The sequence below is a fragment of the Schistocerca gregaria genome, chromosome 3 (assembly GCF_023897955.1).
Source record: "Schistocerca gregaria isolate iqSchGreg1 chromosome 3, iqSchGreg1.2, whole genome shotgun sequence".
In the NCBI taxonomy this organism is placed as follows: domain Eukaryota; kingdom Metazoa; phylum Arthropoda; class Insecta; order Orthoptera; family Acrididae; genus Schistocerca; species Schistocerca gregaria.
In genome coordinates, this window is record NC_064922.1 from 270,949,097 (window position 1) to 270,966,621 (window position 17,525).

Here is a 17,525-nt window from a genome sequence, read left to right on the forward strand (position 1 = left end):
GGTCGCGCGCTTCCAGACTGAAGCGCATAGAACCGCTCGGCCACTCCGGGCGGCTAAGTCAAAATTGACCAGGGTTCGACGCTACTATGAGCGTCGTCTCCAGAACTAGACTAACAGTTCTAAAACATATTAAGTGCATAATACATTAATAAAATTAAAGTTTGCACTGACTGGAAAAAGATGCAGTACTTACAAGTCACATATTAAAAAAGATCTAAGCCGGAAAGGTGACGTCATGAATAGTTGTAAGTAAGATGGCGAGCCGCTAAGGGCTGCTCGTACTTTAGTGAACAAGGGTAGCAACCCTTACAGTTTTATTGCCCTTCATGTCAAGCATGGGCTTACATTTCAGCAAAATAATGCCCGCTCGCACACGGCGAGAATTTCTACTGCTTGTCGCGCTTGCCAAACCTTGGCCAGTAATGTCGTCGGATCTCCCCCCCAATTGAAATCGTTTGGAACGTTATGGGCAGGACCCTCCAACTAGCTCTCATTTTTGACGACCTAACGCATCAACTGGACAAATTTTGGTGAGACATCCGGAAGGACATCTAATAAGTCTATCAGTCAAGTCCAAGCCGAATAACTGCTTGCGTAAGGGTCAGAGGTGGATCAACGCATTATTGACTTGCTGAATTTGTAAATCTCTTTCTCTTGGATAAATTGTCCAATTTATCTGAAATTGCATTCATTTGTTTGTCTTGTACACGTATATCACATCTATCGATTTCCGTTCCATTCGGATAAATGCTTCGCGGTGCGCCGCTTTTTTTTTTTAATTTTTGTTTTTACTGTGTATTTGACGTTAAGCAGGTAGGCGACAAAAAGTTTACGAAAGGAGGAGAGCTTCTGTAAAATTTGAGAGGTAGGAGACGAGGTACTGGCAGAAGTAAAGCTGTGAGGAGGGAGCGTGAGTCGTGCTTGGGTAGCTCAGATGGTAGAGCACCTGCTCCTGAAAGGCAAAGGTCCCGAGTTCGAGTCTCGGTCCGGCACACAGCTTTAATCTGCCAGGAAGTTTTAGTTTACGAAAGTTTTGAAATTATATTTGAAGTTTATAGAAAGTGGTCTCGTTATCAAATACTGGATGAATACAGCCTGGGTAACTTACGGTCCGTTTAAAGCAAAAGCTAGCTTTTCAAACATCTCAGTGCTTATGTCGTCATATCACTTGATTTCTGTGTCGTACAACGTTATAAGTTTCCAGATACACTCAAGAGTATACGTTCATATGTCTGCAAATGTGTTGCGAATTGAATTTAAGGTGAAAAGGTAATAAATTTTAGTGTCATGTCTTATACCGTAGTTGTATTGCACGAACAGCGAAAATGTTGTAAGCAGTTAGCTCCTCCCATTTCATCATTTTTTGAGGGAGAGGGGGGGGGGGACTGGCGGGGGAGGGCGTCAGCGTTAAAAAAGTTCGAAAAGATTTGAAATTATGTGTTAAGCCGGTTGGAAGTCGCTAAATGCTCTCATTCTCAAGTGTTGAATGAATGTAGTCTGGGTAATTTGTGCGCTGTCAGTTACGGAGCGCAAGACATATACACATTTTGTAACAGTAATACTTGTCTTATTGTGTTAAACTTTTCACGTAAGACTATATCTATTACTGAGTAAATTATGACAGCATTTTAAAGTTTGAAATGTGGTCAACAACTATATGAAATACTTAAAATCAAGTCTTTGTTGCCCCTGGAAGCTGTTAGATAGTCAACCTGCATCTGGATCCATGCACCACGAACCGTGTTCTCCGCTTAGTAATATACAGGCTGGGCGAGAATTAACTCCCTATAAAAATTGTTTATAACTTTTTTGATACTTAAACAATTTTCAAGAAGTAAAAAAAAACACGTTGTTCCTTCCAATGGTAGAATTGTCATGTATTCCAGAAATTCAACAGAAACCCCATCATTATCAACTAGTTTTCGTAAATTGATACAGATGTTTGCGGCAGACTTCTGCATATAAACCAGCAGTACGTTTCCAAGAACTTGGCAGTTTCGGTCCTCCAAATGTTTGGCTTCCTCTTTCCCTCACCCCCAGAGCGTGAAGTCACAGGTCGTTAGATCACAATTTCTTGCTGGCTGTTCAAGGAGGCAACGACGTCCCAACCAGCGTCCTGGAACATCGATGTCTAACCACGTGCGGACAGGATATGCGAAGTGAGGCTGGGCTCCATCTTGCTGAAAGATTAGGTCATTGTAATTGTCTCATGTGGATACAGTACCGTGAACACGGTTTTCAAGCATATCAAGGTACCATTCTGCATTCATTGAGTCCCGAATGAGATGTGGACCCCCAACTTGCGTGCATGTCATGCCGCACCACACCGTGACCTCTGCGCGATGTTGAGTTGTTCAACAACCACTCCCGGATCACCTGTTGCCCAACAATAACAACTGTGCTAGTTAACAAAGCCCTCGACATGAAACAAGGTTTCATCCGACCAAAGGTATTACCGAAAATTTCTGACCAATCTTCACACCTGTCAAGCATCATCTCTCCATATTGCAAACGAAGATGAAAACAGTTTGGAGTGCATGTCGTGTTAAACCACTTTCGCGAGATCCCTATCTTTGTGGTTTCTGAGGGCTTCCAGTGTACTTATCCTGAACCACTTACACATTTCCCTCTGTCCTGGATGTTGAGGGTAGACCGCTTCTCCCGAAATCTGGTACAGAACCTGTGTCCATTAGCTTCGAGTGGCAATTCCTCATCGTCTTTCCATCTAACGAGGCGCGGGTCCTTTCACTATCTCTGTACTTGTACCACGGATCGTCATACTTCGTACAAGGATGCCAGTTGAGCCCTCTCGCGCAATGTTAGACGTTGCACCGTGGCCCGCCACAGGTATTTGCAATGACATAAATGAATTATAATGTAACAAGCCACAAAAAGCTCCTATCGGAGAACAAAAATGCGACTATCTCTCTGTTTATTTAGAAGATCTCACTCACTCACTCATTCACCCCAACTCGCTGTCATTATCTCTTTGTGTTTCTCTGTAATTGTGTCCTGTGTCACAGCCAAAGTCCCCTTCGCTCTGTTGTACTCTTACAGTCTCTTCGCAGTTTCGCTGCCTACCTCTTGCTCTCTCTTACTTCTAATGTCTCATTCCTTGCTTCCTACTGTTGCTGTCTCTTCTCTCTCTCTCTCTCTCTCTCTCTCTCTCTCTCTCTCTCTCTCTCTCTCTCTCTTCCTCGTTGTCATTCTCATATACTCTGTCACTCATTATCACTGGCTCTCACCTACTTCCACTTTCTCTTTCTCTTTATTGCTACTCCCCTGGCACTGTCTCCTTCACTCTTTTCTTAGCACTTTTCTGTCACTGTCAACTGTGTTCCACTGCCAATTTGTCTCTCTCTTTCTCTCACACTGCTACTATTCCCTTCGTTTTTTCTATAGGGATTCGGAAATTCCAGTTACAAACTTCTAGGAGTTGTAGAGGGCAATGAGTATGTAATATTTTCAACAAAAACCCATGTCAGGAAACGTACCGTTTCCGTGCTTCAGCTTCAGCCGCTTGAAAAAGAAAAGGACATTTTTGTTGGGCGGATATCATGGTGGTGGAGCGATGGGGAGGGTAATGTCGGATCGGCTGATGCAATTTGGCATATGTCTTACCTCTCTGACCTCGTTCGAGCCTCATTCACGTGTGTGGGAGTGTTAGAGCAAAATGGCTGAGTACACGTTCGTGGAATACATCGACACGATCCTTCTGAATGGCGAAGCTCACGGTAATGGAAGAGGTTCTCGTCGCCTGTATCCGGTTCGTTCTCCACAACGTGCGACTTCACCGCATACCCTTTTCATTACAGTTACGCAAAGGGACCGATGACCTCATATGTTAAGTCCCATAGTGGTCAGAGCCATTTGAACCATTTGAACATTTACGCAACGGAAGGGTACCTTCACTGTCGGCAGGCGTGACTATAGTGCTCCAAGGAGACGCCGCACTTCCGAATTGGAAGAGGCCGTACTGCATCACGTGGAAGAGAATCCATCGACGAATACACGAGCAATTTCTCTGGCTATTAATGAGTGGAACAGTAAAGCAATTGATGCACTGACTCACACCGCATCAATTCCTTGTAAAAGCGGTCGCGTTACCAACTTGTTTCCAAAAGATTGTAGCACGAAGGAAATGATACGTTCCAGGACATTAATTCCAATTCAAAATATTATCTACTCACTCCCCTCTACAAGTCCTAGAAATTCGTAACAGGGATTTACGAACACCCTAAAAACACAACCACTGTCTACTCCCTTCCACTATTTATTACTTTTCCATCTCTTAGACACTATCTTATTCTCTCTCAGCGTAACAAAGCGCAAATACGTTTGCATACCAAAATTATTGGTGAAATTTTTAAAAGAGCTGAGGGAGGCAGAATGAGGGAGCTGGTACCACACTTTTCAGTCAGTCTTTTAAATAAACAGGAACATATTCGCATGTTTTGTGTTCAAATACGTGCATTTTTCAGCTGGTTCCCTCCTTTTCCCGGCTGCAGCAGGGCATGTAAGTCGTATGAAAAGAAATGTAAAATTGAAATAAAGCAGACAGGATATTACAAGCAAAAAAATTTGCATATGCTTCAGTACTACAGCATGGGATTCTCAGATGATAACGGAAGCATTTTACAGCATATTTCTGGTGCTATTTCATCCCAGCTAAGTTTTCGCCTCACACCGGATTTTATGTATACTAGTACATTTGAACCTCTGTACCTCGGAAACGGATAAAGGTATGAAGCAAATTTTCAAGACCGTTCGAGATAGTGATCTTAGGAATGCATCGTAAAATGTACAGCCATTTGTTGTGCAGAGTCGTTTTGGAATCCTCGGATGGGTTTTGGCCCGCTGGTAAAGGCAAAATATAACAACAACAAGCCATTTTTCGCTGTCTTTCGAGGAACTGCCCATGAACTAACGGTGCCTACATAAGTCTCATCAAGCCTCCGTAGACCACATAAAATGCAGAAAGAACCAATCGATTTCCTCCATTTGCTAAGCAGGAGGAAGTCGTAATATTCATACTTTGACTCTGTACTATAGCGTAGAGAGACTAAGGGTTATTTGGGAAGCGTGATAGCGTTACGGAGATGTTTAGCAAACTCAAGTGGCGGCTCTGCAAGAGAGGCGCTCTGCATCGCAGTGTAGCTTGCTGGCCAGGTTTCGAGAGAGTGCGTTTCTGAATGAGGTATCGAATGTACTGCTTCCTCCTACTAATACCTCCCGAGGTGATCCCGAATGTAAAATTAGAGAGATTCGAGCGCGCGCGGAGGCTTTCCGGCAGTCGTTCTTCCCGCAAACCATACGCGACTGGAACAGGAAAGGGAGGTAATGATAGTGGCACGTAAAGTGCCCTCCGCCACACACCGTTGGGTGGCTTGCGGAGTATAAATGTAGATGTAGATGTAGATGTAAGACGATTCTTCGGTTGGATATATATGGTTCCTAGCCCAAGGTCTATCCAGAACACTTAACCCTACCTATTTATCACCAATAGAACCCGAGGCATAAGCATCTGAAAATCCCATTTTTATGCGGGACGTTTTGGAATATATTAGTTATGAATACTGTCGCATGCATACCGATAAATTCTGCCATTGTAAGGATCAAGATGCTTTCTTTTTAGGAAAATTAGTTAAGTATCAAAAAAGTTGTAAACGATTTTCAATAAGGCGTTAATTCTGGCCCACCCTGTAAAGGGGAGTGCGAGACAAGAGTGATGTGATTGTGTGCGCAGAGCTGTGGGAGTACATCGAGAAGCTGCACGGGCTGGTGCACAACCTGGAGAAGCGGCTGCAGCGCACGCAGGACAACGTGGAGCGCATGCGCGCCGTGCTGGCGCCCTGGAGCCGCTCGCCCGTCTTTACGCGCCGCGACGGCCGCAAGGACGCCCTGCTCAGCCTCGACGACCGCCACGAGCGCGTCCACAAGCGGTACGCTCCCCCTAGGACTGCTTCACACGGACACGAGGAGAAAAACTAAAGCCCATGTAAACCATCAAACAGTTTGTCAGACGCCACTAGTCTGTCAAATTACAATACTGGCCATTAAAATCGCTACACCACGAACAAATGCAGATGATAAACGGCTATTCATTGGACAAATATATTATACTAGAACTGACATGTCATTACATTTTCACGCAATTTGGGTGCATAGATCCTGAGAAATCAGTACCCAGAACAACAGGCCGTAATAACGGCCTTAATACGCCTAGGCATTGAGTCAAACAGAGCTTGGATGGCGTGTACAGGTACAGCTGCCCATGCAGAGTAGTGACTGGCGTATTGTGACGAGCTAGTTGCTCGGCCACCATTGAGCAGACGTTTTCAATTGGTTGGAGATCTGGAGAATGTGCTGACCAGGGCAGCAGTCGAGCATTTTCTGTATCTAGAAATGCCCGTACAGGACCTGCAACATGCGGTCGTGCATTATCCTGCTGAAATGTAGGGTTTCGAATGAAGGGTAGAGCCACAGGTCTCAACAGATCTGAAATGTAACATCCATTGTTCAAAGTGCTATCAATGCGAACAACAGGTGATCGAGACGTGTAACCCAATGGCACCCCATACCATCACGCCGGGTGATACGCCAGTATGGCGATGACGAATACACTCTTGCAATGTGCTTTCACCGCGATGTCACCAAAGACGCATGCGACCATCATGATGCTGTAAACAGAACCTCGATTCATCCGAAAAAATGACGTTTTGCCATTCGTGTATCCAGGTTCGTCGTTGAGTACACCATCGCAGGCGCTTCTGTCTGTGATGCAGCGTCAAGGGTAACCGCAGCCACGATGTCCGAGCTGGTAGTCCATACTGCTGCAAACGTAGTCGAACTGTTCGTGCAGATGGTTGTTGTCTTGCAAACGTCCCCATCTGTTGACTCAGGGATCGAGACGTGGCTGCACGATCCGTTACAGCCATGCGGATAAGATGCCTGTCATCTCGACTGCTAGTAATACGAGGCCGTTGGGATCCAGCACGGCGTTCCGTATTACCCTCCCGAACCCACCGATTCCATGTTCTGCTAGCAGAAGATGCTGTTATATGCAAATGATTAGCTTTCCAGAGCATTCACACAAGATTGCCGCCGGTGGCGACACCTACAACGTGCTGACATGAGGAAAGTTTCCAACCGATTTCTCATACACAAACAGCAGTTGATCGGCGTTGCCTGTTCTGGTTGGTCCAATGGGATCTCGACCAACCCGAGCAGCAATGTCGCGATACGATAAACCGCAATCGCGATACGATACAATCCGACCTTTATCAAAGTCGGAAACGTGATGGTACGCATTTCTTCTACTTACACGAGACATCAGAACAGGCAACGCCGATCAACTGCTGTTTGTGTATGAGAAATCGGTTGGAAACTTTCCTCATGTCAGCACGTTGTAGGTGTCGCCACCGGCGGCAATCTTGTGTGAATGCTCTGGAAAGCTAATCATTTGCATATAACAGCATCTTCTTCCTGTCGGCTAAATTTCGCGTCTGTAGCACGTCATCTTCGTGGCGTAGCAATTTTAATGGCCAGTAGTGTATGTGGCAGTCTACGTCTGTGTTTGACGTGTTTGTCCAACATGGACAGTATTTGACGTATATTGGAGAAATAGTGATTGACAGCCGATTTAACAGTTTGGTGGATGTTGTTTGTGTTGATGTTTCTCCACGCATGTTTAGCGAGAAATAGTATTTATTACGGTTTATCTCACTGTACAGTGAAGTTTCACAATTGTGGGAACTAAAATCAAGCATAAAACTAGAAGAGCACTAACAGTTAGATGTTGCGTATTTAAAATGCATATATTACGCAGGAAGGCTTTGAGCTTAATAAGTAATGCAACACATTTTCTTTCTGGTTGATGTTATTCAGGGTTCCAGTACACAGTATTATGCCCCAATCTTCTGGCTACAAAACCCAATTTTTCAACATATTCTCAGTTCAATGCGACGCTCTTACGCCACCTTACTGGGAGGACCGGTATGCTTGCGTGGTACCACCCTACTGATGGACATCGGATCCAACGTCTTGCTGCATCAATAACCTCTCCATCATCCACGTACTGCTTCCCCTGGAGTGCATCCTTCATTGGGCCAAACAGATGGAAGCCAGAACGTGCGAGATCCGTTCTGTATAGTGGATGAGACAGAACAATCCGATGAATTTTTTTGAGCTCCTCTCGGATGCGCAGTCTTGCCTCATGGAGAAGGAGAAGTTCGTTTGAATTTTTGTGGCGACGAAAAAGCTGAAGTCGTATCTTCAGTTTCCTGAGGGTAGCACAACACACTTCAGAGTTGACGTTGCACCATGAGGGAGAACATCAAACGGAATAACCTCTCAGAGCCCAGCCGACCGCAGCCATGTCTATGTCGGCTGATGGTGAGGCTTTGAACTTTTCCTTCAGAGGAGAGGTGGCGTGGCACCATTTCATGGATTGCTGTTTTATTTCTGTTTTGGAAGTGATAAATCCATGTTTCATTGCCTGTGACGATGTTCGACAAAAAATTGCTCCGATTAGCCTCACAACACGTAAGCAATTCCACACCGACTGTCCTTCGTTGCTCTTTGAGTACCCCAGTACGAGTGTGTCAGCACTACCAATAGAGATGTGCAGTTGAGCAGTGAGGTGTTTGATTGTGATCCTTCAATCACCTTGAATGAGAGTGTCCGCACGTTCCAACACTGCTGGAGTCACAGGTGTGTGCAGCCGGCCCACATGTGGAACGTTGGGCAGGTTTGCGTGACCTTGTGGCAATGTTGACAGGTGGCTCACCCAACGACTCATCGTGCTTTTGTCAACTGCCCGGTCTCTGTAGGTGTTCTGCGCTGTTCTGGCTTTTCGCCAAATAAACTCAGTGACGGGTCACTGCTTCGAATGCATCTCCATTACAGATGCCATTTTGAAGCCCTATGTATAGCGCCATCACCTGTCGGAACTTCATGGAACTATAGGGGCTGAAAAGGAAATATTCCACGGCGTCCCACAACAAAATTCCGAATTTTTTTCAACTGAAATTAGCTGAGAAAATAAATGTGCTGCATTACTTATTGAACGCCACTCGTACTAACGGGAGTGCAATACAAAAAAGAAATCGAAGCTCTCCGGTTCTTCCACAGATGATGCGTATGTTTCTGCGTTGCAATATTTTAATGAACTTTCACCACAGGACGATGCAGGAGAGAACAGATTTTCGTGTAACTGGGTCTTTTTTTTCCATGTGAGTGCAAAGTAATTCTATCAGGTTATTAAAAGTCAGAGTGACAATTCTGAGAAACTTGTAATCATCAGGTTCTGAGTGTAATACATCCTTTTTCAGCTTTTCGTGGATATATTTATCTCTTAATTTCGGCCATTTCATCAACCAGCGTCTTCTTTTATTTTTCTTCTTAATGTTGAAGTCATCTGCATTGGTATCCCTTCCGACTAATGTCAAGTGCTTCGTGACACGATAGGCTGAGCCTGACAGCTGCTGCAAAAGTGAGGTTAAATTTGACCAAATTTGTTGGTACGTCTGCGCGCTTGTTTGAGAAACGCGCAGGTATAGGACAGCAAATTTGACAAACGAGTTTGATCGTGTACAGAGATCTTAAAAGCCCAATTCACACGGAGTCACGGCGTTGCGAAACATAAGCTTAGAACCTGTATTACTATCTTTCGCATGCACGGCCCACAGTGGCATTAATCGCTGCCAGATAATTCTGTTTCGGAGCGATTCCTGGGTTCACGTTTATATTTCGTCGCTGCCACAGTCGGGAGGGCGAAGAAACTTGATTGATTCTCCTTGGATCTGTTTTTAATGCCATAGAAAGGTTATCATATTAATCACATAAATTAATGTTGAAGTCGATACAATGGCAAATATAGAATTCGCATCCGAATCAGCAGGTGACCCTGCTGTGCTGCATAACAAGTTAATTGATTCCGCAAAACGTACATATGAACACAACAAACAAAATAGGAGAGGGGGTCGGTGAGGGGGTGGAGATGGGGAGGGGGGGGGGGGGGCGAACCAGACCTCTACGCTCAATAATGACGCCTAAACATCTGTAAGTATTTTATTCCTTTCTAAATTTCAAAAAGGACAGAAGGATAGTGGTTAGCTATTACTATTACTATTATCGACAGCATAAGTATTTAGGGATTAAAGTAAGAATAATAAACAGTTTTATGTAGTACAATTTCCATCAGTACTGAATAGTGATTCAGGGGGGAAGAATAAATAAAACCATATTGTCGTGCATGTTGTGTTAATACACAGTCCAGTCACATTAGTGTGCCCTTCGTCTATGTTCGTCGTCAGTGTGTAATAACCACTCACTGAAAGCAGGTGGCAGCACTTGGATGTGGAGAGTATATAACGCGTGTTGAGGGGACGCACAAAACAGTGCAGTCGTTGTCGTAATGCGGAAACGGAGCGTTTTATCTGACCTGAAAAAGGGCATGATCACTGAATTTCAGGCCAAGTGTGGAAGCATTTCCGTAACGGATAAGTTCGTAAACTGTTCGTGTGCTGCTGTGGGTGAAGTATACCATACATGACAAAATGGCACTATCCCAACTGTGATGCAATATGGGCCATAAGTGACATAGATGAACTACGGCTTCAGAGATATGTACGGGAGAATAGACGTGCAACTGTTGAGAAACTGGCCATCCAGATGGACTCTGGAGCTACCACCAGTGTCTCCTCAATGAACGTTCAGCGACAGTTGCTGCGTATGGGACTTCGCAGCTAGTATCTGGTTCATGAACCCATGCTGACTGCTGTTGAGCGGTGACTGAGGCTGGAATTTACACGCCAATACCGCAACTAGATGTCCACTGAGTAGGTCCTGCATCAATCGTCAGAAAGTTCCAGGTGGGAGGAGGGAGTGCTATGGTCTGGTAACGTTTTCGCGACATTCCCTGGGTGATCTCGTCATTCTGGAAGGAACAATGGGTAACACAAGTAATCATCTATCCTTAGGGATCATGTCCATCCCAACATGCAGTTTGTTTTTCCTCGGTATGATGGCATCTACCAGCAGGACAATGCAATGTGTCACACACCTCACAGTGTACGTGTGTGATTCAAAGAGCACCAGTATGAGTTGAAAGTACTCCCCTGGCTAGCAAACTCTCCATATTTCAACCCAATCGAGAATCTATGGGGCCACGTCAATCGTGCTGATTGGGCTGTGGATCCTCAACCCATATACCAAGTGCAGCTGGTCACGGCACTGGAGTTGGGATGACTCCACATCCCTTCGGTACCTTCCAGAACCTCACTGACTCTCTTCCTGCATATCGTTTCTGTCAAAGGTTGTTATTCAGACTTTTGACGGGTGGTCATATTAATGCTATGCAACGGCCTTACCGCAGTGGCTACACCGGATCCCGTGAGACCACCAAAGTTAGGCGCTGTCAGGCGTGATCGGCACTTGAATGGGCGACCATCCAGGCCGCCATACACTGTTGCCATTTTTCGGGGTGCACAGCCTTGTGATGCCAATTGAGGGGCTACTCTACTGAATAGTAGCGGCTTCGGTCAAGAATACCATCTTACGACCAGGAGAGCGGTGTGCTGACCCCACGCCCCTCCTATCCGCATCCTCCACCGAGGATGACACGGCGGTCGGATGGTCCCGGCAGGCCACTCGTGGCCTGAAGATGAAGTGCTTGTGCATATTAATCCTACTGGACTGTGTATTTCTCTCATAGCATTCGAGAACTTTCATAATTGAATGAAACCTTTCATTCACTGGCACAACTGCTATGTTATGTGACACAGAGCAATTTTCTTGACGATATGTTTGCAGGTATGCTGAAATTGAAACGGCATCTAAGGAGATACATTCGCTGCTGTCGGACAACCTGAAGCTGTTCGGGATGGAGGGACAGGAGGACTGCGACCGCTGGCAGCAGTACGTGGCCTACGTGGACGGACTCGTGTCAGATGCGCTGCTGCGAGCGGTGGGCTGCAGGTGCTCTCACCATTCCTAATCGCCACTCGTGGCTTGTGCACCAGGTCTTTGATGCAAACCAGGGACCACGCTGTTGGCTACTGCGCTCTGCTCCTACGTCTGCCTAAACCAGCTAAACGTTCCACGCTTTTCGCTCTATGCTAGTAGCGAAATGCGCACACTTCATAAAAGACAGGATTTTTTAAAGATTTATCAGATGCAGTGTCTAGTCTTTCCATAATTTCTTCCATTGACGAACCTAGAACCATCGAATCCTCTGTGTTAGCGTGATAAAGACCAATGGGGAAAAAATATCAAGAGAGAATTCCTGGAGGGTAGGTGGATGACGGCGAAAAGCTGAGAATAGAGTGCCTCCTAAACAGCATAGGCAGCGATGCGCATGCTAATGAAGCTACTGGAAAAATCAGATTACATCAAGAAGTACATATGACCTACGTCAGTATCAGGAACGAGACGCACCACACACACTCATTGGCTTAAACTGAAATTGGGTGAGGCATTTTGAAGCTTTGCCCGTTCCAACAGTTAAGCTGTGGCGTCTTGTTTCTTGTTTATTGTTGGGTGAGGCATTTTGAAGCTTTGCCAGTTTCAACAGGCCCATAATGTCCCATAATTCCAGATAAGTGCATTATTTTCAAAAGTCTCGCATAACTAGTTGAATAATAAGCCATAATGTTTTCCCCAAGAAAACAATGATAGTTTATCGCACAGCAGATTGTTTTACATATTCTTTGTGCTAAAATATATTGTAATCAAATTTTTAGCCTGACTGAATAAAATGTTCAAGAGAGTTTCTTTTTTTGTCTGCAATTTCATGGAAGCATCTGGATTTATCATACTACAGGTTTACTGGCACCCCGCACTAACACTTTTCGCATACTAATGGCATACAGAGATTCACTATCGGTGATAACACTGCATAGAAACCTCATATTTCACGCATGTTTACAGTATTATTGGCAGATTTACACACTGCGCATGTAACGTAAGTGGATTGGCCATTTTTATGAATTAGTTACAATTATACAAATAAATAAAACTTCCTCAGTCTTATATTTGTGTGAAATCAGCGTTGCTTTGTTAGCATTCGTTTAAGAGCTTATTGAAGCAACAATGGAACATAATTATGTTGCGGTTTTCCTTATTACAATAGGGTCAACCGTGGAATCCATGGGGTCAAAGGCCAAGAAAGTTATATGATGATAAAATTAAATAGAGTAAAGATGAAACTGCTAGCAACAATATCTGCTTAGTCTCTACAAGGATTAGCTGATGCATTTTTAATTCTGCAGCTATTTGAGAAAGCATCTCATCATTTCTTCTATTACTACTAAGAAACGCAAGATGGAGTTAAGTGCATCTTGGCGTATGATCTCTTGGTCGCACGTTCTGACAGTTCAACTGTACTTGTACCTAAAGGTATCTCCACCAACACCTCTTTCCTCGTACGCTGTCGCAGAAGCACTGGAAGAACAGAGCGTGCACAAAAATTAGTACAAAGAACGCATGTAGGCCTACACTACGCATTCTCGGGCTACTCACGTTACCTCACTGTTAAAGCAGTTTGCTACGGACCACTTCTTTGCTCGTGATTTGTGATGACCTTATTGTGAGGAAAAGGCGACAGAAAAAAAACAAAAATCTGGGTAAACAACTATCTAAATAACATAGGTGCTTCACTGCTAGATGTACAAAGTGGCAGCGAAGTTTTATTTTCAAATTTTACAAGAATGTCAAAGCAAGTTTTTGATTGTGAAACGAAACGTCTATCTCTAGGCAAGATACTGATACGCGAAATGCGGTTTCTGTAGAGATAAGGCTGGCAACCTGTGATTCATATACAATTTTGAGCGCGTTTCAAAATAAAGCAGTTCAGCGATTACTCGTGAAAATGAGTATTACTAAACATATTTCATTGTATAAGTACCAATTAATTTTATATAAAATAGAAAAATTCTATTTATGTTTTATATTTTGACTCGTGCCTCACAGTTTTATTGAAGTAATTTTGTGATGAGCAGCTCCACAGTACTTAAGAGTCCACTCTTTGGAGTCAGCAGTCATCATTGCCGCCAATAAGCCGCGTGGAACACGAAACCAACACAGTTCTTAAGGACACACACGTGAGCAGCAACCGACCACGAATACTCGTCTGCTGAAAAAAGCAAGATTCGTTTCAGGGAAATTACATATGCACAAATATTTATGCCTACTAGTGCTGTTGGAAACGCGAAGCGAACGCGCGAAGCTGAACCGAAAAAGCTATCGTGTGGGATCATTTTAGTACAAAATGTGCTGTTACAGCAGGTGATTTGCCAGAGCTCCTATGAGCATATATAAACTGAAGCGCATGAAATCAGACTCTGTACCTAAGTAACATTCAAGACGAATGATTACACATCAACCAGTAGTAAACATAGCGTAAGAGTTCTTCTAGGTGCAAGTAATATAACGCTTTTTTTTGGTGGACTAGTAATTGCAAAAAAGAACACTACTGCTCACTAACAATTATGAGACATATTGAAAACTGTATGAAATAGGATTTATTGTCCAACAGGCCCGTTAGGCTTTTTTGTTAAGAAGGCAGTAATAGTAGCCTAAATCGTTTGTAGTTTTGAGATAGGGGATTGAGACTCACATGGTATAGGGCATTTCTTTCAGGTTAAATGTAGGTCACGCGCTATTCAATAAATATCTGTCTGTTGAGATGTTTTGCTACTGCGCTTTCAATTTAGTTCCATAAGCGTGAGCACTAAAAAAAAGTTGCTCTCTGAATAATTACAACAATAGTATCGGTAATAATAATTTTACTGTCGCCAAGCTCTCAAAGCAGAAGAGTAATGGCCTCTTTTTCGATAACTTTAGTATAATACATGTGATGGCATTCACTGATAGGTCTTTGTTCGTATTGCATGTAATTGACATGCCTATTTTTTCTAAGGTTGGTAGTTTCTACACATTGTTGGTCAGCACTGCAGAGAGGGCCCAACGTTGATGAATAGGAGTCATTGTTACAAGTGAGCTATTTGTTGTTGAGATTTTTGATTGTTGCAAAAATAGCATAATAGAAACTGTGTTTTTAAAGAAGATGAACATCGCGGGTACGTTATTATCTAATCATTGCACTGTAAGTAAGGCCTGCAGGAGAGGTACAAGTAATCGAAAAAATTACTGAAACGCATATAGACCCTGTACGGCTACCGTTCCAATTAAAATTTCAGGTTAGTTTTCAGTATCCTCTATAGGTGTCATGTGTAAATGATTATCGGTTTTAAAAACTGCGATTTCTTTGGTGAGTTAACTGCAAGTTGCAAAGTGTCCCTTCAGAACGGTCTGAAGCCCAGATATATAGGCCTACCACTACGATTCTCATTTGGACTGTTTAAAGATAATTATCCACTTACAGGTGTATAGGCTTTTATCTTCAGTGTAACGGTTGTTAGGAAACTGTACAAGGCAGAGAGGAAAATTGTATTTGTAGGCTTAGTGTGGATTTCAAAATAACCACAACATTTATTTTTACACTAGGCACTTTCATTTATAGTTCAGTAGTCTTGCAGGTTAGAAATTCACACCCATATCACAAGAAGTATTAATTTTCTAACTATTCATTTGCTGCACGGAATGTAAAATTTGCTGCCATAGACTCTACTCCTATATCTGTACTCTACAAACTACTGTGAAGTGCATGACAGATGGTATGTCCCATCCCATCAGTTCAAAGTAGCTTTTTTCGAAAAACAACTTTCAGATGAGGTTAGGACTTTGTTATTGAAAGTGTTATATTTCTTGTTCATGCCATTAGCTCTGTTTACATCGTTCTAGTACATGTCTTTGAAGGGTATATTAAAACTAATTAATTGCTAGCTTACTTAGTACACTCAGAACTAATAATTAGTAGATTTTGCACTCTTATCAGTATTAACATAAGAAACTGTGTGATGGTCAGAGAGGCCATTGACTATTGGTTTCATTATATAATTTTGTACATTACACATTTCTATGAAGATTATGTATGGCTGTTTTTGAGGAGTTAGTTACCTTAGTTGGAATACTAACAAAAGATATTAATTTGAATTACAATGTCACTGACTTTTTAAGAAAAATCCGTAGACATATTAAAATCATCAGCAACCACTATTTCAAACTAGTCTTTGGACTGAAGACTACGACCACAACAATACAACAATTTTATTCAGTTTACTTATTTTCAAGTTACATATGTATGGAATAACTAGTTGAATGTAGATAATTATGCATAAGAAGATAGCAAATGGAACAGGCTTTAGCCCAGTGCCTTATTATAAATTAATGGCAAAAAATAAGTTACACAGTTTGGAAATAAAGACCAGCAGCTACCGTGGAAAGTAAAGACCATGGCAGCAGACATCAGAAGAGCAAATAACAGAAGTTCTAGAAAATACATGTTGTCTTCAATCTGGGAGAGATTAAAGAGATTGTATGTGGCAATATATATTGTACTGCCACAACAATGCTGTGTGTTGCAGTGAAATGATTTTAGGCAGGCAAGTAATGACATAGTTTCATATGGAAGAAGAAATAACTGTGGAAATAAGAAGCACAAGATGAAGTCAACGTGCAAGGCTGGGTTGGATTGTTTTGGGGGAAGAGACCAAACAGTGAGGTCATTGATCTCATCGGAATAGGGAAGGATGGGGAAGGAAGTCAGCCGTGCCCTTTCAACGGAACGACCGTGGCATTTGCCTGAAGAAATTTAGGAGAATCACGGGGAATGTGTGCCACCTTCGAGAAAAATAGTTGCTGTTCTCCTGAATAAACAACAGAATACTACAAAGTTGCCATCCTACTAGCAACAGTTTATTGTAGGTTGTTGGAGTAACAAAGGGTCCACAGTGGCTGGAAAAGAAATACAGGTCATTCCTATTTTTGAGAAGGGTCGTAGGACAGATACACATAATTATAAGTCTACATCATGGACATCAATCTGTTGTACAATTATGAAACATGTTTTATGCTCATGTATTATGATGGTTTTGGAAAATGAAACGTTCCTCCATAAAAATCAACATGAATTCTGCAAACAGAGATCTTGCAAAACTCAGTTCATTCTGTTGCTCCATGAGATTGTGCTGTAGACATCAGCGCTCAGGCTGATGCCTTATTCTTAGACTTCAGGAAGGCATTTATCATGTTCCTGCACTACCATGTAGTGAAAAAAAAGAGTTTTACCGAATACTAGACCAGATTTTCAACTGGACTCAAGACTTTCTTTCAAAGAGAATGGAAACTTCATTCATAATGGAACAAAAGCTAAAAATGTAAAAGTAATTTCTGGAGTACTCGCAAGGAAGTGCTTACAATATTCTGTATGATCTAGTACAAAATGTTGGAAATTGCATAACGCTGTTTGCATATGATATTCTTGTCTACAAGGCTGTAGCAACACCAAAAGACTGTAGCGATTTGCTAAAGGTCCTGCAGTGGCTTGACGAATGGTGCAGGGACTGGCTGTTCATCCTGAACATAAAGAAATGTAACATATTGCACTTGCATATGAGAAGATA

At 43.0% G+C, this 17,525-nt stretch overlaps 1 protein-coding gene across 1 annotated transcript in view; it reads left to right on the top strand.

The window, feature by feature from the left end:
* Positions 1–17,525, top strand: part of LOC126355394 (dynein beta chain, ciliary) — a 677,699-nt gene that overhangs the window by 146,263 nt on the left and 513,911 nt on the right. Inside the window, exons 15-16 of the mRNA XM_050005692.1 lie at positions 5,747–5,942; positions 11,815–11,979. Coding sequence (XP_049861649.1) covers positions 5,747–5,942; positions 11,815–11,979 — 361 coding nt within the window. The remainder of the gene's footprint in view (positions 1–5,746; positions 5,943–11,814; positions 11,980–17,525) is intronic.